This window comes from Drosophila obscura, unplaced genomic scaffold (genome assembly GCF_018151105.1).
Source record: "Drosophila obscura isolate BZ-5 IFL unplaced genomic scaffold, ASM1815110v1 contig_179, whole genome shotgun sequence".
NCBI classification, from domain to species: domain Eukaryota; kingdom Metazoa; phylum Arthropoda; class Insecta; order Diptera; family Drosophilidae; genus Drosophila; species Drosophila obscura.
In genome coordinates, this window is record NW_024542766.1 from 8,224,398 (window position 1) to 8,243,687 (window position 19,290).

General features: G+C 41.5%; 2 protein-coding genes and 1 long non-coding RNA gene across 3 annotated transcripts; 2 read left to right on the top strand and 1 right to left on the bottom strand.

Moving 5' to 3' along the window:
* The first annotated feature begins 11,670 nt into the window (after nucleotides 1–11,670).
* LOC121403935 (histone H3) lies at nucleotides 11,671–12,435 on the top strand. Its single transcript, XM_041592250.1, has one exon. It carries the CDS (start codon nucleotides 11,715–11,717, stop codon nucleotides 12,123–12,125), a length of 411 nt encoding a protein of 136 aa, XP_041448184.1. The 5' UTR covers nucleotides 11,671–11,714; the 3' UTR covers nucleotides 12,126–12,435.
* Nucleotides 12,436–14,728: 2,293 nt separating this feature from the next.
* Nucleotides 14,729–15,637, bottom strand: LOC111081996. Its single transcript, XM_022378168.2, has 3 exons — nucleotides 15,565–15,637; nucleotides 15,411–15,485; nucleotides 14,729–15,332 (listed from the first exon to the last, which is right to left on the bottom strand). Exons 1-3 carry the CDS (start codon nucleotides 15,620–15,622, stop codon nucleotides 15,142–15,144), a joined length of 324 nt encoding a protein of 107 aa, XP_022233860.1. The 5' UTR covers nucleotides 15,623–15,637; the 3' UTR covers nucleotides 14,729–15,141.
* On the top strand, nucleotides 15,428–16,116 carry LOC111081997. The gene is made up of 2 exons (XR_002608693.2): nucleotides 15,428–15,744; nucleotides 15,815–16,116. It is a non-coding gene; the product is annotated as an uncharacterized LOC111081997 (long non-coding RNA).
* Nucleotides 16,117–19,290: the final 3,174 nt, after the last annotated feature.

Consider the following 19,290-nt stretch of genomic DNA (forward strand, 5'->3'; position numbering starts at 1 on the left):
TTTTCTTCCCTTTTCTTTAGGGTGCATTGGCCTGTGGCATGCGATTTCGTGCATTTGACACATCGGAATGTCATTTTGCAGTTGCTTGCAACATGGCAGAATCGCTGGCAGTTGTGACACTGCTTTATTGCGTTTGGGTGCGGCTTAAAACCCTCGATGTTTATGCGGCAGTTGAGGAGTGTTGTTACTTTAAATATCATGTTTATTTTTGCCGTTTTCTCCACTTGCACCATCCACAGCCTATCCTTGTATGGCTTTACCGACAGGATTTTCAGTTCAGGCACGGCCTCAATAAGTGCTGCTTTTACTTCTTCGGCATTATACACTTCGAGTGGCAGTTTCCTCAGGATTACTGTGTGTGGCTTTACTTGTTTGGGTGTGTAGCTGTAGTACAGCACCTTGTCCTTGTTAAAGCGTTCCTTTGTCTGGTTAAAGTCTGTGTATCACATTTTTGTTGATAATGTTTAACATGAACTTCATTGCCGTTTCCTTAAGGATTGTCGTTAGAATCTTGGCATTTTGTTGATACGTCACTATGACCGGTAGACCTTTCTCTTTTGCAGGTTCTGCTACCGGTGGTTTGTTTGGCGTCACATTTCTTTTTGGCACAGGCATTGGTTTAGTTGGTGTTTTGGGTGTAGGAAGTTTTGGATAGTTGCTCACATCCTCAGTAATTGTTTTGGCTGGTTTCTTTGGCGAGGGCGGTTTTGCACTTATCTTTCTTTCCTCCTGTTTTGTTGGTTTTGGTGTTGATGTGGTGCTGGGAGTTTTTTCCAGGGCGTCAAAATATTTTTGGAACTTTATTTGCTGTTCACGGAGGTGTTTTAGCTCTGCCATTATCACAGTGTCGATTTCCGTCTCACATTCACTGATGTCATCACCTTCACTTAGGTCCTCGCTCTCGCTCTCACTGTCTGTTGTGGAGTACAGTTCATCTCTGGTCCTCTTCACATTGTCACTTTCGGCCTCCATTGCCTCGATGTCGCGCAACACTTCTTCACTTATTTCCGATTGCGCTGCCATTGTTTTTCTTCTTTCCACACTCTTTGTACAGATTCTTTTCTCACACTCATCAGGAGCGGGAATCACTGCACTGCACTCTGCTCTTGCAGTTTTCCTTTGTCTTGCACAATCACTGTTCACAATTGTTTTTATTTAAAGTTCAGGTAGTTTGGCAATATATGCGACACTCAAACTTTTTCCACTTGTTCACTTCACTTCGGTTTTGCGCACTTCATGTTAATTCACTTTGCCACCTTTACCACGACCAGTCATTTTTCACTATGTTTCTTGCTTCACGATTAACAGCGAATGTGAGTTAAAGTTTTTTTTTTTTTTGCAAGTTTATTTTTGTCATCTTTCATATTACAGTAGCACAGCTTCTGCTTAAATATATAGTTATACAAGAGTGGCAGGTTCAAGCTTACTTTAACTTATGTTTATAAATTTACTCTGCGCTTTAAGCTTATCAGGGTGTTAGTCTTTTGGTTACTAATATTAGACATCTTATTTTATGATTAGTTTAGATTATGTTATTATATCTAGTAGTTAGGTGTATATTCCAGGAAAAAAGGTTATGATAAAAACCTGAATAAATTTGATTTTTGTTGGGTTTAAGTCTTATGATCTAATTTATATACTACGCTTATTCTACTTTTGGGGTGTATTTATAAGGAGGATGAGGAGGGGACTATGTACAGATTGAGGAGTTAGTTGGTAGCTTATTGGCTGATATTATATACCAGCCCGTCGGCTTGACTTAGGGATTGGTGTCTTCTGTGGTGAAAGATAAGGTTTTCGTGTTCGTCATAGATGATACCCATTTCCATTAGATGGTTGATGTGATGGGCAGTCAGGCCCTCGGTGGGGTAGTTTTCCGGTATTACGGTTTGCGTCATGTTGTCTCTTTCAATGAGCCTCTCCAGTATGTTGAACATAAGTCTGTCTATCCTTGTTGTCTCAGTTAATGTGTAGAGCCGCTTGTTCGGTATGTAATTGCCGGTCAATGCATCTCGGCTTTGGGTTCCAATTGACTTGCGAAGTATTTTCCTTTCGAATCGTCGCAGCTCTTCCATTTGGGCAGACGTTATGTTCATCCACGCTACATAGCCGTACATTATAACTGGTTGTATAAGTTTTTTGTAGGCTAGAGCGCAGATTTTGGTGAGTTGACTAATGTTCCCTTGAGTGGCAGCTATTGGCTTGTAGATGTGCTGGATCTTGCTCAGCATTGCACATGCTTTCCTCCTGGCAGCTTCTGTGTGTATCTTGAAGTTGAGCTTTTCGTCGTAGATGACGCCGAGGTACTTGAACTACTTCTCGTAATTGATTGGCAGTCTGTCATAGATGTACAGACTTGTCTCAAATTGTCTCGCATTCCTGTACAGGTCTGCCCGTCGGGGGCCTTTGAGGATTGAGCTGGTGCATTTGCTTGCGTTGAGCTTGAGGTGCCATTTGGTAAAGTAATTACACAGTATGTTCAAGTACTCGTTTAGCTCTCTTTCAGCGGATTGCATTGAGCCTGAGGAAGCCAATAGCAGGATATCATCGGCGTAAATTAGTGCCTTAATTCTTGTGGTTGAGCCGGTAGGGATTTGGTACTCGGGCATGTCTGCCAGGTAGATGTTGTAGAGGATGGGCGCTAGCAGTGATCCTTGCGGAACGCCTGCTGGGATCGACCTTATTAGGGACAGATCAGCGTCTTCTGGACTGCATACCTGAAATGATCTGTTTGTAAGATAGTTTAATACTACCTTTATAATGTCTGCATTGAATCGGAATTGGGTCATCTTGTAAATGAGACCGCTGGTCCAGACTGTGGTTTAGTGTGGTTTAGGATAGGCATGTTGCAGTGCTTCATCAGAAAGTTGCTAGTGCCGTCCGGTCCCATAGTTTTCTTTGTGTTTTTCATTTTCAGAATTTCCAGAAGATTTTCTGCGTTTGTGAATCCACACTCATGGGACTCGGGCCAGTTACCGTCTGCTGTTCTGGAAGTATTAAATGTAGTTTTTTATGAATTTAACGTTGTGGATATTGATTGGGCTATTGTTTCGTTAACGGTCGTTGTGTGTGCCCAGAGGATAGGGTCTGAGTCGGTGATGTTTTCGTTTTGGCTATGGATTCTTTCAAAGGACCAAGCCTTGCTTGCATTAATTTTGTGAAATGTCGAAGATATATTTGGAGAGGTGCTAAGGTCTAGATCTATGTCTATTAAGGCAGCTTCCTCGCTGGTCAAATGTAGGTCATGAGCTAATTGTTCTTTCGGAGGAGAGTTTGGATTAAGTCCTTGAAGTGTTTTATGGCTAATTCTACTTGGATCTATTTTGCGTAGTCGATGGTCTATTGATTTTAGTTCGGCTAATTCTATGTGGCTGTTGATTTGTATGTCCAAGTCCTTTATTGTGTCTTTTATTTGGTTTCGTTGGTCTGGTGTAAGAGTGGATAGGCGTCGGAAAAGGATACGTCTAAGTTTTCGTTTTGTTTTGATTAGGTTTAGGCAGTAGGTGCTAAGTCGGACGGACGGATTGTTTGAGTTAGTCGGATTTATGATGATTTTGGGGATTGCTTCGTCGGAATCAAGGGCTCTGGCTCCTGCATTTGTTAATGTATGGACGTGGCTATCTATGTCAGCTGTGTTTATATTTTGAGTGTTGGGGATGGGTCTGAGGTTCTGTAGGATTATTGTATTCCAGTGGATCGGACTTATTTTCTGAAAATTGAGTAGAGACTTGGGTTGGTTGTATGTTAGTCGGTTCTGTCCTAGATTTATGGTAAGGGTTATTCCAAAGTGGTCTGAAGGAAAGTCTTTTATGGTTTTGCAGCCATAGGTAGATGTTAAGCTGTCTATTGGGGTTGAGGAGGACGCTAAGAAAAAATCAATTGAGGAGGCTCCTATCGGATTCGGTCGTGTTGGTTCTTGGGTTGGATGTAGAAACAAGAATGGTTGGTCTGCCAGCCATCTCTCCAAGCTATTTCCAGACGTGTTGGTGTGTTCTGGACGGTACTCAGGCCTATTCCAAGATGGGTGTTTCGCGTTCAGGTCGCATCCCACTACGAATTGCTCATGGTCCTCTATTTTAGCCAGCGAGTGCATTAGAATGTCCAAGTCTGTGCCTAGTAGAGGATCTTGAGGACGCAGGTACAGAGAGATTGCAATCAGTCCCGTTCTTATGTTGTTTATGCTGGTGTGGAAAATTTGCACTGCCACAGCCTCGATGTATTGCATTTGGTCGATTTTCACACGTTCGTTTTTGAGACCATTTCTCACGCAAATGGCCACTGACGTTGCAGGGCTTCTTGTGTTGTTCTGCACGGTTGCTAAGCTTGGCATCTGTTGTCTCACGAATTGGTAGTGGCTTAATCCAGGTGAGTGTAGGCATCGCAGATTGTGCACAGCGAGCAGCATCAAATCTGGCCTGTGTTTGTTAAGCAGCTCGTTTAATTCTTTCCGCTTCCGCAGTTGAACGATGCCATTGACGTTTTGGAACATGATTTTTACTGGCATTTTAGTCGAGCGCAATTCGAATCAGGAAATCTAGAATTAGTTGCCTCTTTCCCTTCATATCCGTGCTGGAGGTTGGATACTTCTTTACAACGGATTGCATGATGTCGAAGCAGGTAAGCAGATCTTTTCCAAATGCATCCACAGAGTCCTCATTTAGTTGTTCAAATGAAAAACTGGCTTTTTCTTCAGCTCTCTTGGGTTTCTCTTGGCGTACTCTGGGTGTTTCATTTACCTTTACCTGTGGAGGCATTGGTCGGCATTTGGCAGCTGAGGCGTAGCTTCGTCCCTTTTCAAGTCGGCTTTGTGGTGGGGCTGGAGTTGTGATGGTCTTGTTGGCTTTACTCTCTGTAGTATTGCGCCGTTCGGATACCTTCTTAATATATTCCATTCGTACCGGGCAGATCTTTGCATTGGCCGTATGGTTACCTGAGCAATTTACGCATTGAGTTTTTTGTGCCGAATCTTCTTCCCTTTTCTTTAGGGTGCATTGGCCTGGGGCATGCGATTTCGTGAATTTGACACATCGGAATGTCATTTTGCAGTTGCTTGCAACATGGCAGAATCGCTGGCAGTTGTGACACTGCTTTATTGCGTTTGGGTGCGGCTTGAAACCCTCGATGTTTATGCGGCAGTTGAGGAGTGTTGTTACTTTAAATATCATGTTTATTTTTGCCGTTTTCTCCACTTGCACCATCCACATCCTATCCTTGTATGGCTTTACCGACAGGATGTTCAGCTCAGGCACGGCCTCAATAAGTGCTGCTTTTACTTCTTCGGCATTATACACTTCGAGTGGCAGTTTCCTCAGGATTACTGTGTGTGGCTTTACTTGTTTGGGTGTGTAGCTGTAGTACAGCACCTTGTCCTTGTTAAAGCGTTCCTTTGTCTGGTTAAAGTCTGTGTATCACATTTTTGTTGATAATGTTTAACATGAACTTCATTGCCGTTTCCTTAAGGATTGTCGTTAGAATCTTGGCATTTTGTTGATACGTCACTATGACCGGTAGACCTTTCTCTTTTGCAGGTTCTGCTACCGGTGGTTTGTTTGGCGTCACATTTCTTTTTGGCACAGGCATTGGTTTAGTTGGTGTTTTGGGTGTAGGAAGTTTTGGATAGTTGCTCACATCCTCAGTAATTGTTTTGGCTGGTTTCTTTGGCGAGGGCGGTTTTGCACTTATCTTTCTTTCCTCCTGTTTCGTTGGTTTTGGTGTTGATGTGGTGCTGGGAGTTTTTTCCAGGGCGTCAAAATATTTTTGGAACTTTATTTGCTGTTCACGGAGGTGTTTTAGCTCTGCCATTATCACAGTGTCGATTTCCGTCTCACATTCACTGATGTCATCACCTTCACTTAGGTCCTCGCTCTCGCTCTCACTGTCTGTTGTGGAGTACAGTTCATCTCTGGTCCTCTTCACATTGTCACTTTCGGCCTCCATTGCCTCGATGTCGCGCAACACTTCTTCACTTATTTCCGATTGCGCTGCCATTGTTTTTCTTCTTTCCACACTCTTTGTACAGATTCTTTTCTCACACTCATCAGGAGCGGGAATCACTGCACTGCACTCTGCTCTTGCAGTTTTCCTTTGTCTTGCACAATCACTGTTCACAATTGTCTTTTTAAAGTTCAGGTAGTTTGGCAATATATGCGACACTCAAACTTTTTCCACTTGTTCACTTCACTTCGGTTTTGCGCACTTCACGTTAATTCACTTTGCCACCTTTACCACGACCAGTCATTTTTCACTATGTTTCTTGCTTCACGATTAACAGCGAATGTGAGTTAAAGTTTTTTTTTTTTTTGCAAGTTTATTTTTGTCATCTTTCATATTACAGTAGCACAGCTTCTGCTTAAATATATAGTTATACAAGAGTGGCAGGTTCAAGCTTACTTTAACTTATGTTTATAAATTTACTCTGCGCTTTAAGCTTATCAGGGTGTTAGTCTTTTGGTTACTAATATTAGACATCTTATTTTATGATTAGTTTAGATTATGTTATTATATCTAGTAGTTAGGTGTATATTCCAGGATAAAAGGTTATGATAAAAACCTGAATAAATTTGATTTTTGTTGGGTTTAAGTCTTATGATCTAATTTATATACTACGCTTATTCTACTTTTGGGGTGTATTTATAAGGAGGATGAGGAGGGGACTATGTACAGATTGAGGAGTTAGTTGGTAGCTTATTGGCTGATATTATATACCAGCCCGTCGGCTTGACTTAGGGATTGGTGTCTTCTGTGGTGAAAGATAAGGTTTTCGTGTTCGTCATAGATGATACCCATTTCCATTAGATGGTTGATGTGATGGGCAGTCAGGCCCTCGGTGGGGTAGTTTTCCGGTATTACGGTTTGCGTCATGTTGTCTCTTTCAATGAGCCTCTCCAGTATGTTGAACATAAGTCTGTCTATCCTTGTTGTCTCAGTTAATGTGTAGAGCCGCTTGTTCGGTATGTAATTGCCGGTCAATGCATCTCGGCTTTGGGTTCCAATTGACTTGCGAAGTATTTTCCTTTCGAATCGTCGCAGCTCTTCCATTTGGGCAGACGTTATGTTCATCCACGCTACATAGCCGTACATTATAACTGGTTGTATAAGTTTTCTGTAGGCTAGAGCGCAGATTTTGGTGAGTTGACTAATGTTCCCTTGAGTGGCAGCTATTGGCTTGTAGATGTGCTGGATCTTGCTCAGCATTGCACATGCTTTCCTCCTGGCAGCTTCTGTGTGTATCTTGAAGTTGAGCTTTTCGTCGTAGATGACGCCGAGGTACTTGAACTGCTTCTCGTAATTGATTGGCAGTCTGTCATAGATGTACAGACTTGTCTCAAATTGTCTCGCATTCCTGTACAGGTCTCCCCGTCGGGGGCCTTTGAGGATTGAGCTGGTGCATTTGCTTGCGTTGAGCTTGAGGTGCCATTTGGTAAAGTAATTACACAGTATGTTCAAGTACTCGTTTAGCTCTCTTTCAGCGGATTGCATTGAGCCTGAGGAAGCCAATAGCAGGATATCATCGGCGTAAATTAGTGCCTTAATTCTTGTGGTTGAGCCGGTAGGGATTTGGTACTCGGGCATGTCTGCCAGGTAGATGTTGTAGAGGATGGGCGCTAGCAGTGATCCTTGCGGAACGCCTGCTGGGATCGACCTTATTAGGGACAGATCAGCGTCTTCTGGACTGCATACCTGAAATGATCTGTTTGTAAGATAGTTTAATACTACCTTTATAATGTCTGCATTGAATCGGAATTGGGTCATCTTGTAAATGAGACCGCTGGTCCAGACTGTGTCAAATGCTTTCTCAAAGTCCAGAGCACAGGCTCATCTCAAAGATGAAATCATTTGCTGCGATAAAAGCATGGTTGGTCGATGATTTCGCTCTAAAACCATATTGAGAATCCATCAACGTGCTGTTTGAGTCCATGTGTTTCTGTATTTGTCCCATTATAATTTTTTCCAGCAGCAGACTTATTGCACTCGGACGGAAAGTATCCCAAGTTAAGGCAGTGGTTGAACAGTGTTGCCAAGTGGTTTAGGATAGGCATGTTGCAGTGCTTCATCAGAAAGTTGCTAGTGCCGTCCGGTCCCATAGTTTTCTTTGTGTTTTTCATTTTCAGAATTTCCAGAAGATTTTCTGCGTTTGTGAATCCACACTCATGGGACTCGGGCCAGTTACCGTCTGCTCTTCTGGAAGTATTAAATGTAGTTTTGTATGAATTTAACGTTGTGGATATTGATTGGGCTATTGTTTCGTTAACGGTCGTTGTGTGTGCCCTGAGGATAGGGTCTGAGTCGGTGATGTTTTCGTTTTGGCTATGGATTCTTTCAAAGGACCAAGCAAGGGCATTAATTTTGTGAAATGTCGAAGATATATTTGGAGAGGTGCTAAGGTCTAGATCTATGTCTATTAAGGCAGCTTCCTCGCTGGTCAAATGTAGGTCATGAGCTAATTGTTCTTTCGGAGGAGAGTTTGGATTAAGTCCTTGAAGTGTTTTATGGCTAATTCTACTTGGATCTATTTTGCGTAGTCGATGGTCTATTGATTTTAGTTCGGCTAATTCTATGTGGCTGTTGATTTGTATGTCCAAGTCCTTTATTGTGTCTTTTATTTGGTTTCGTTGGTCTGGTGTAAGAGTGGATAGGCGTCGGAAAAGGATACGTCTAAGTTTTCGTTTTGTTTTGATTAGGTTTAGGCAGTAGGTGCTAAGTCGGACGGACGGATTGTTTGAGTTAGTCGGATCTATGATGATTTTGGGGATTGCTACGTCGGCATCAAGGGCTCGCTGGCGAAGGGCTCTGGTTACTGCATTTGTTAATGTATGGACGTGGCTATCTATGTCAGCTGTGTTTATATTTTGAGTGTTGGGGATGGGTCTGAGGTTCTGTAGGATTATTGTATTCCAGTGGATCGGACTTATTTTCTGAAAATTGAGTAGAGACTTGGGTTGGTTGTATGTTAGTCGGTTCTGTCCTAGATTTATGGTAAGGGTTATTCCAAAGTGGTCTGAAGGAAAGTCTTTTATGGTTTTGCAGCCATAGGTAGATGTTAAGCTGTCTATTGGGGTTGAGGAGGACGCTAAGAAAAAATCAATTGAAGAGTCTCCCATCGGATTTGGTCGGGTGGGTTCTTGGGTTGGGTGTAAACTCAAGCATGGTTGTTCTGCCAGCCATCGCTCCAAGCTGTTTCCAGACGTGTTGGCGTGTTCTGGACGGTATTCAGGCCTATTCCAAGTTGGATGTTTCGCGTTCAGGTCGCATCCCACTACGAATTGCTCATGGTCCTCTATTTTAGCCAGCGAGTGCATTAGAATGTCCAAGTCTGTGCCTAGTAGAGGATCTTGAGGACGCAGGTGCAGAGAGATTGCAATCAGTCCCGTTCTTATGTTGTTTCTGCTGGTGTGGAAAATTTGCACTGCCACAGCCTCGATGTATTGCATTTGGTCGATTTTCACACGTTCGTATTAAAGACCATTTCTCACGCAGATGGCCACTGATGTTGCAGGGCTTCTTGTGTTGTTCTGCGTGGTTGTTAAGCTTGGCATCTGTTGTCTCACGAATTGGTAGTGGCTTAGTCCGGGTGAGTGTAGGCATCGCAGATTGTGCTCAGCGAGCAGCATCAAATCTGGCCTGTGTTTGTTAAGCAGCTCGTTTAATTCTTTTCTCTTCCGCAGTTGAATGATGCCATTGACGTTTTGGAACATGACTTTTACCGGCATTTTAGTTGAGAGCGATTTGAATAAGGAAGTCTAGAATTAGTTGCCTCTTTCCCTTCATATCCGTGCTGGAGGTTGGATACTTCTTTACAACGGATTGCATGATGTCGAAGCAGGTAAGCAGATCTTTTCCAAATGCATCCACAGAGTCCTCATTTAGTTGTTCAAATGAAAAACTGGCTTTTTCTTCAGCTCTCTTGGGTTTCTCTTGGCGTACTCTGGGTGTTTCATTTACCTTTACCTGTGGAGGCATTGGTCGGCATTTGGCAGCTGAGGCGTAGCTTCGTCCCTTTTCAAGTCGGCTTTGTGGTGGGGCTGGAGTTGTGATGGTCTTGTTGGCTTTACTCTCTGTAGTATTGCGCCGTTCGGATACCTTCTTAATATATTCCATTCGTACCGGGCAGATCTTTGCATTGGCCGTATGGTTACCTGAGCAATTTACGCATTGAGTTTTTTGTGCCGAATCTTCTTGGCCATCCTTTTCTTCCCTTTTCTTTAGGGTGCATTGGCCTGGGGCATGCGATTTCGTGCATTTGACACATCGGAATGTCATTTTGCAGTTGCTTGCAACATGGCAGAATCGCTGGCAGTTGTGACACTGCTTTATTGCGTTTGGGTGCGGCTTAAAACCCTCGATGTTTATGCGGCAGTTGAGGAGTGTTGTTACTTTAAATATCATGTTTATTTTTGCCGTTTTCTCCACTTGCACCATCCACAGCCTATCCTTGTATGGCTTTACCGACAGGATGTTCAGCTCAGGCACGGCCTCAATAAGTGCTGCTTTTACTTCTTCGGCATTATACACTTCGAGTGGCAGTTTCCTCAGGATTACTGTGTGTGGCTTTACTTGTTTGGGTGTGTAGCTGTAGTACAGCACCTTGTCCTTGTTAAAGCGTTCCTTTGTCTGGTTAAAGTCTGTGTATCACATTTTTGTTGATAATGTTTAACATGAACTTCATTGCCGTTTCCTTAAGGATTGTCGTTAGAATCTTGGCATTTTGTTGATACGTAACTATGACCGGTAGACCTTTCTCTTTTGCAGGTTCTGCTACCGGTGGTTTGTTTGGCGTCACATTTCTTTTTGGCACAGGCATTGGTTTAGTTGGTGTTTTGGGTGTAGGAAGTTTTGGATAGTTGCTCACATCCTCAGTAATTGTTTTGGCTGGTTTCTTTGGCGAGGGCGGTTTTGCACTTATCTTTCTTTCCTCCTGTTTCGTTGGTTTTGGTGTTGATGTGGTGCTGGGAGTTTTTTCCAGGGCGTCAAAATATTTTTGGAACTTTATTTGCTGTTCACGGAGGTGTTTTAGCTCTGCCATTATCACAGTGTCGATTTCCGTCTCACATTCACTGATGTCATCACCTTCACTTAGGTCCTCGCTCTCGCTCTCACTGTCTGTTGTGGAGTACAGTTCATCTCTGGTCCTCTTCACATTGTCACTTTCGGCCTCCATTGCCTCGATGTCGCGCAACACTTCTTCACTTATTTCCGATTGCGCTGCCATTGTTTTTCTTCTTTCCACACTCTTTGTACAGATTCTTTTCTCACACTCATCAGGAGCGGGAATCACTGCACTGCACTCTGCTCTTGCAGTTTTCCTTTGTCTTGCACAATCACTGTTCACAATTGTCTTTTTAAAGTTCAGGTAGTTTGGCAATCTATGCGACACTCTGACTTTTTCCACTTGTTCACTTCACTTCGGTTTTGCGCACTTCACGTTAATTCACTTTGCCACCTTTACCACGACCAGTCATTTTTCACTATGTTTCTTGCTTCACGATTAACAGCGAATGTGAGTTAAACATATCTCTCACTTATATTTATACCAAAACACCATAGAAACACGAGTGAGTCCGAATTATATGTGCATCTCGCTCGGGATATGAAACAGCATGCTTCGGCTGCTCTCGTTCTGTCGTTTCAACCCTCCGCCAGAAGAACGAGAATGCTATATAAGCTAGCAGAGGGTTCGGTTTCTCTTATTGTAAATTCGAACGTTGAGAGTGAAAATGGCCCGTACCAAACAGACTGCTCGTAAATCCACTGGTGGCAAGGCGCCACGCAAACAACTGGCTACCAAGGCCGCACGTAAAAGTGCTCCAGCAACTGGTGGCGTGAAGAAACCTCATCGGTATCGCCCTGGCACTGTTGCCCTGCGTGAAATCCGTCGTTACCAGAAGAGTACCGAGCTGCTGATCCGCAAACTGCCTTTCCAGCGGTTGGTTCGTGAAATCGCTCAAGATTTCAAAACCGACTTGCGTTTCCAGAGCTCAGCAGTAATGGCCCTGCAGGAAGCTAGCGAAGCCTATCTGGTCGGTCTCTTCGAAGATACCAACTTGTGTGCCATCCATGCCAAGCGTGTCACAATCATGCCCAAGGACATCCAACTGGCCAGACGTATTCGTGGCGAGCGTGCTTAAGTTGACATTTCTTCGACAAGCGCATATAAACTTTATACAAATCGGTCCTTTTCAGGACCACAAATAACTTACATTGAGACTTTTTATTTCTACATACTCGCATTATTTTCCCCCAAATAAAATATGTACATACTAGGTCCCATAAGGAAATAAGCACTCCTAATATACGGCATTACTGCTAAAAGCATCTTAAACAAAAAAAGACTTTTAAAATCCAAAACTTTAAGAAACTCCTTTCTGGTGACCCTGACTTACTAAAGAGCCAAGGTTTCCCCACCAATTCTCACATAATAAATTAAATAAGCCTTTTTTTTAAATAACAATAAATCCATAGCGTATATGATCCGTATTAAATGTATTAGCATATATATGTATATTCTTCATGAGTTCTGTTCTTTGTTGTAATGTTAATGAAACATGTGTGTATTTTCCGTAATAATAAGTGGGTGGAATACAAATTCTGGCGATACAAATAATTCTCATTTATTTGGGGAATCAAATACGATTTTTTGTGATGAACTAATCAGAAACAACCAGCTGAACAACCTCTGATATTATAAACAATATAATTATAATTTTTTTACGTATTACAAATATTTGTGGACATTATTTTAACTTAATTTTAGTATCCAAGCTTTTCCAATGAATAATAAATTCAATTTTTTTAAATGTCAAAGATATGCTTAAACGACAGAAGAAACTTGGCATAGGCTTTTTAGACTAACAATCGAAAGACTAGTGTTTGAGATGCCAAGCTTTTTTGGCACATATATTTATCCAAAATCAATTAAAGGTCTTTGATTTAAAACTTAATAATGTTTATTTATACCGGCGGCTAGCTGAAGCCAATTGCTCGCTCTTTTGCCCAGCCAGTAGAGGTGTCAAACCATCGAGGGCACCATCGATATTATCGATATTTTACTGCTAGTCTCTACTATCGACGGTTTTGCGACTATCATGATAGTATCGAGCTACAGTCGTTGCGCTATTGATATGTTTGGACACTAACCATACAGTCTATAGATGTGCCAGTTCATACAACGAAAGGGGCGCAGCTGAGTTTGCAGCCCAACGCGGCCATTCCCAAAGCCAAAGATCTGGGAACGTACGCTGCAAACTCAGCTGCGCCCCTTTCGTTGTATGAACTGGCACATCTATAGACTGTATGGTTAGTGATTCAACGTTGATGTTCCTCGAATTTGATATTCCGTTTAATATTACTAGCTAGTTGGCCCTCTCAACACTAAACAAATAATTTTATCCGATAGATACATACATTTTTTAAGAGATTGGCAAGTTTTCAGAATTCCTTTTATTGGATTATTTACATATTAAGGTTCAAACAAAAACGGCCAAAGCATAAAACGTAAATGTTGACTAAATGTGACGTCACATGTTGCTGGTCAACCAAGATTCTTCTATCCGTATGGATTTTTGTATACCTTATTTCCTTTAATTGATGTTAAATTTAATGTTCCAAGCTCCATTGAAATATTAATAATGATTTTATCCTAGATTGACATGTTTATAACCTCTTAATGAATATATTTGTGTTTTATATATACATTTATCCCAGTTCTGATACCTATTATTGGAACCCGTGAGCTGCAAAACTTTTTTAATATCTTTAGAACAGAGATGGAATAGTTTTTGCATTAATTGGAGCCTGAAAATTCAAACAATATCTCAAGTCCATAATATCCATTTTACCAAGGTATTCAGACTTGTTGCTCATTCCGTGCTAAAGTTGCACAACATTGCTGCTACTTCATTTCTCCATGCTGCTGAAATTTTTCCCATACAAATCAAATGTTTCTTACGGGAACGCGTATGGAATGACGCAACAATGAATCTTTACATACATTCGATACTCTTATACAACTAGTTACAGCAACATTTAATATTATGATAGACGCTTAAGTAGCCGCTTAAAAATGTAAATATATAAAAATATTATACAGAAGTAATGGAAAAATGTTTTTAAGAATCGTATAAATTAGTGCAAACAATAAAATTTGCGAAAAATGTGTTCTTTCGATTTTAACTTTGAGATTGAGCGCCCCCAGCAGCAACGATGGCCAATGCTGGAACTAAACTATGTTAGGTCCAGAAATTGCCCTTCATCAATGGGGGCGCCACTGTGCAAGCTAATGAAATGTAGCTAATGAAATTGTACATTTTAATCTATGGAAATTTTATAGAGATTCCTTATAAATTATTTTCACGCTAAATACATTGATTATTAATTAATTAACGGAAAATTTTAATTGAAAAACGTTCATTTTCAGTTTTTATTTATTCAAAAACTTCAAAAAATAGTTTTATTACAGACACAAATATCCTATATATATTTACCCAATTGTTGGCGCCATCAAACGGCCGGTAGTTGCCTGTTCCATGCTTAGTTCATGTAACTATCAAAAGAGGGCGCCATCACAAAAATATATCGGTAGTTTGTGTAAAATACATGTAAAATTTGAAAATTAGCCAAGTTTTTAACCCAAAATAACCAAAAAAAAATGCTAAACTTTTTTTTTTTGTTTTTATGGTGTACGTTTTTTTTTCAGTATTTTTTTTCTGTTTTTCAAGTAAAATTTTTGTAATTTTCATATGGTATTTTTTCAACATTTATTAGCAGAACGTAGCTGGTTTTTCTTTTTTACATTAGGTCAAAAGCTGGTTGGTATAAAACTGAGGGCGCGCAATTCAAATTTGCGGATTTCGTGTAATTAATTTTTGGCAATATTGAAATCGCAATAGTCCTCGTGACCGGAAGAAAATTCTTGATTTTATGGAGTCCTTATAAAGGACGAAGGATCAAGGATATTTTCCCTAGTCATAAATTCGTACTCTTCTCCGCCATTTCTCATCCGATCTGAACGTAATCCTTGTCCTCGTAATCGGCAGGATTTGCCTCATCGTTTGGCATCAAGAACAATAAGGATATTGCCTTTTAACCGCTATAACTCCGCCATTCCTCATACGATCTGTGCGTGCAACGCCTTCTGTTCAGGTTTCACCGGACTTGTGATGGAAGGCTTAAACCCTGTCGTTTGCTCAGCAACAGCATCCGAAACAGGGTCCCGTTGCGCAGCACGGTCCGTAGACATTGGGTCCATAGCAGGGTCCACAACACGGTCCACAGGGACCACAGCAGGGACTGCAGCACGATCCACAGGGTCCACACATTTTTGATCCGTAAAAGTACTGGAAAATAATACAAAAAAAAATAGCTTTAGGTTATTATATTTATATTATATTTATACTTTATATTAAAGTATTTACCTGAAACCAAACAAAACTCGAAGCTAAACAAAAATTTATTGTTCTGTACTGCTCGGAGCGGAGTGTGAGGAATAACTGAAAATGTAAGAGAATAAAAGAATGAAAGAATTGTATTGCTTGGTTAATGTGATTGGCTGGATATGGAAAATGTTACCCAGAAATAAAGTCATCAAGTCATCTGAGAAATGTGTTTGGGCTTCTGTCCAACCCATTCTCTATTTTTCCGCTCCCATTTATTTCATTCGCACAGCACCATTCAGGCTAGAAACATCTAAATATTTTGTGTAGTACAATTTTTGTTCGTCTCAATTTCTGAATTTTTGTTCGGTTCCAGGTAAAAAAAATCGTATAAAATTCGAAAATAAATTTAAAAATTAAACAAATTTTGGTTCGAATATTTCTAGAAACTCAACTGCTCAAACATGTGCGGACCTTGCTGTGGACCCTGTGGATCCTGCTGCGGACCCTGCGGCTCTTGCTGCGGGCCTTGCGGACCCTGCTGCGGACCCTGTGGCGGCTGTGGTCCCTGCTGTGGTCCTTGTGGGTCCTGTGGCCCCTGCTGCGGCCCCTGCGGAGGATGCTGTGGCCCCTGCGGATGGTGCTAACCAAGGCGAAGGATCTGCGACTAACATCTACTGAACGTGAACCACGAACATAAATTTGAGACGGCAATAAAAAAATGGCTCAAACCCAATAGCCCAACAAACACGAAGCTTTCGGCAGGGTGGTATTATTGGGGTTAGGCTAGTTTTTGAACCTTAAGATTAAAAAAAGGTGTATGGAAGGTCCTTAGTCGCATATTGATATGTTGGAATGATGGAAAAATCGTGGAAAAATATTTTTTGACAACTGTTTACGTTTTAAACAAATGATTTATACTAGTTTTTAAGTCTTTTTCGTATCCAACATCTTTTTCGCTGTGTACTCGAATTCTAGTGAGCATTTTGAGCGCCCAATGCTGGTAACTATAACAAACACAATGGTAGCAATACAACAAACGATGCAGGAGCTTATGCGCAAAAAAAATCTCCTGAAGCTCCTAGTCAAGCATAAATCTGTTTAAATGGCCTGTCTAAATATATGTTTCTGGAATGCAAATGGCATTTCGCAGCACAAATGCGAGCTCTTACAGTTCCTCGCTCAACACGACATTGACGCCATGCTCAAATCAGAGACTCACCTAACAAATAAAACCTATTTTCACCTCGATGGCTATAACTTCTATGCGACAAATCATCCCGATGGTAAGGCACATGGAGGTACTGGCGTTCTGATCAAGAATCGCATTAGGCATTATCCATTGCCTTCATTTGCTACACCTTATCTACAGGCAACAGCAATTCATATTGAAATTCAGATCGGCTACCTAAACCTAGCCACAGTATACTGCCCACCACGCTTCTGCATTTCCGAAACAGAATTTGTAACATTCTTCGACCTACTAGGTGACCGACTAGGTGACAGCTGGTGACTACAATGCCAAGCACACCCATTGGGGAGCTAGACTTACCAACCGGAAAGGAAGACAACTATATAACGCTATAATAACCCCACGAAACAAGATAGACTTTATCTCTCCGGGCAAGCCCACATACTGGCCCACAGATCGAAACAAGCAACCCGACTTGATTGATTTTGCAGTTACACGAAGGGTGCTGCAAGCTCAGATTAATGTAGATCACTTAACAGATGTATCATCGGATCACTCGCCCATTCTACTTCACCTTTACGACCATCCACTGCTTTCGGAACGCCCACACTTTCTAACTTCTAGCAAAACAGATTGGCTCAAAAACAGGAAGTACATAAGCTCTCATATTGATAGCTGCCCAAACATTAATTGTAAAGATGACATTGATAGGTTAGTCGAAGCCTTGGTATCCTCAATATCGCTGGCGGCAAAACACTCAACATCAATATTACCATCTAATAAACTTTCCAACAGCAGTCGTATTTCTAGGCACATTGAAGTGATGCTACGCGATAAAAGAAGGCTTCGCCGAGAGTGGCAAGCACACAGATCACCTGCCTCGAAAGAGCGGCTAAAAATAGCCAACCACCTACTACGCAGAGCCCTAGAAGATGAAAAAAACCGAGCTCAAATATCCTATATGGAGCAACTCTCCCCAACTAGCAAACGATTCCCACTGTGGAAAGCAAAATCAGGCGTATGCCCACCAATCGAAAGTGAATAACCTTTGCGTACACAAACAGGAGAGTGGGCTCGCAGCAACAAAGAGAAGGCAAATACATTTGCCGTCCATCTAGAAAACGTCTTCAAACCACACCCAGCAACAAATAGCTTTGTGCTCCCACCAACCAACAATCTCCAAGCTACTCCGCCTATCATATTCCAATCAGGAGAAGTCACAAGGGTCATTAAAGACCAAATCTCAAAGCAAAAGAAAGCTCCGGGCCACGATTTCATCTCCCCTAAAATGATCATAGAATTGCCAAGCTGTGCAGTGTATTTCCTTACTGTGATATTCAACAGCATGATGAAATGGGGCTATTATCCTCAAGAATGGAGGAAATCAGTCATCACAATGATCCTTAAAGCCGGAAAAGACAAGTCCAAGCCATCATCATATAGACCTATCAGCCTACTGCCTTGCCTATCAAAGATATTTGAAAAGCTGTTCCTGAATCGTATCAAGCAACACCTACACATCAACGGTGCCATCCCGACTCACCAATTTGGATTTCGCGAAAAACACGGAACCATTGAACAAGTAAACCGTATAACCTCTGAGATACGAAATGCTTTTGAAAGACGGGAGTATTGCTCCGCTGTTTTTCTGGATGTCGCCTTAATCCACAAAATCAAAATATTACTTCCACAGAACATCCATGGAATATTGGAGTCATACCTACAGCAAAGAAGTTTCGCAGTACGATGCAAAGATTTTCTCTCTGAATATCATCCAATTGAAGCTGGTGTACCGCAAGGCAGCGTGCTTAGACCGACACTGTATGTCATATTCACAGCAGATCTACCGACAAACAGCCTAACAACAACTTCGACATTTGCTGATGATACTCCCATATGCCACGGAACACTTATCATCTCATCTCGTGGCCTTAGAAAAATGGCTAGCAGACTGGCGGATACATGCAAATGAGCAAAAGTGCAAGCATGTCACCTTAACGTTAAACAGACAAACTTTCCCTCCATTATGTCTGAACAATATCAACATTCCACAAACCACCGAAGTAACATACCTTGCTGTTCATCTGGATAGAAGGCTTACTTGGCGTAAACACATCGAAGCGAAGAGAAATCTACTTAAATTTAAAGCTAGTAATCTACATTGGCTAATAAACACCCGTTCACCACTAAAACTGGAGTACAAAGTACTTTTGTACAATGCAGTTCTCAAACCCATCTGGACATACGGCTCCGAGCTATGGGGAAATGCTTGCGTTAGTAATTTAGAAATAATCCAGAGAGCCCAATCGAAGATACTAAGAACTATCACTGGGGCACCATGGTACATACGGAATGAAAATATCCATAAAGACTTAAATGTAGGATCAGTTAAAGATAAAATTGCCAAAGTGCAAGCAAAGTATCAGGCCAAGTTTCAAGCCCATCCTAATAGACTTGCGCAGTCTTTAACATGGCACACTAGCCATACACGACTCCGGCGAAGAGCCCTCCCCACCCAGCAAAAATACTTAGCTAGGGACGTACTCTAAGTAATTTAGTGTAATTAATTAAATAAATATATTAGGCTAAGATTTATATACTTGGCGTAAGTCTCTAATAGGGAAGATTCAATAAATAAAATCCCGTAAAAAAAAAAAAAAAATTTGAGATTAATTGAATTGCCACTGCTATGTGGGTAAGAAACTATGCAATTTTTGGGTAAATATTTGA

Excerpts from the sequence above, each read along its gene's own strand:
- LOC111081996 (XM_022378168.2), bottom strand. The coding sequence starts at position 15,622 with ATGGGTTGGACAGAAGCCCAAACACATTTCTCAGATGACTTGATGACT. Across the intron at positions 15,486-15,564 it reads CTTGATGACTTTATTTCTGG|TTATTCCTCACACTCCGCTC; the intron begins GTAACATTTTCC and ends TTACATTTTCAG. Across the intron at positions 15,333-15,410 it reads CGAGTTTTGTTTGGTTTCAG|TACTTTTACGGATCAAAAAT; the intron begins GTAAATACTTTA and ends ATTATTTTCCAG.
- LOC121403935 (XM_041592250.1), top strand. The coding sequence starts at position 11,715 with ATGGCCCGTACCAAACAGACTGCTCGTAAATCCACTGGTGGCAAGGCG.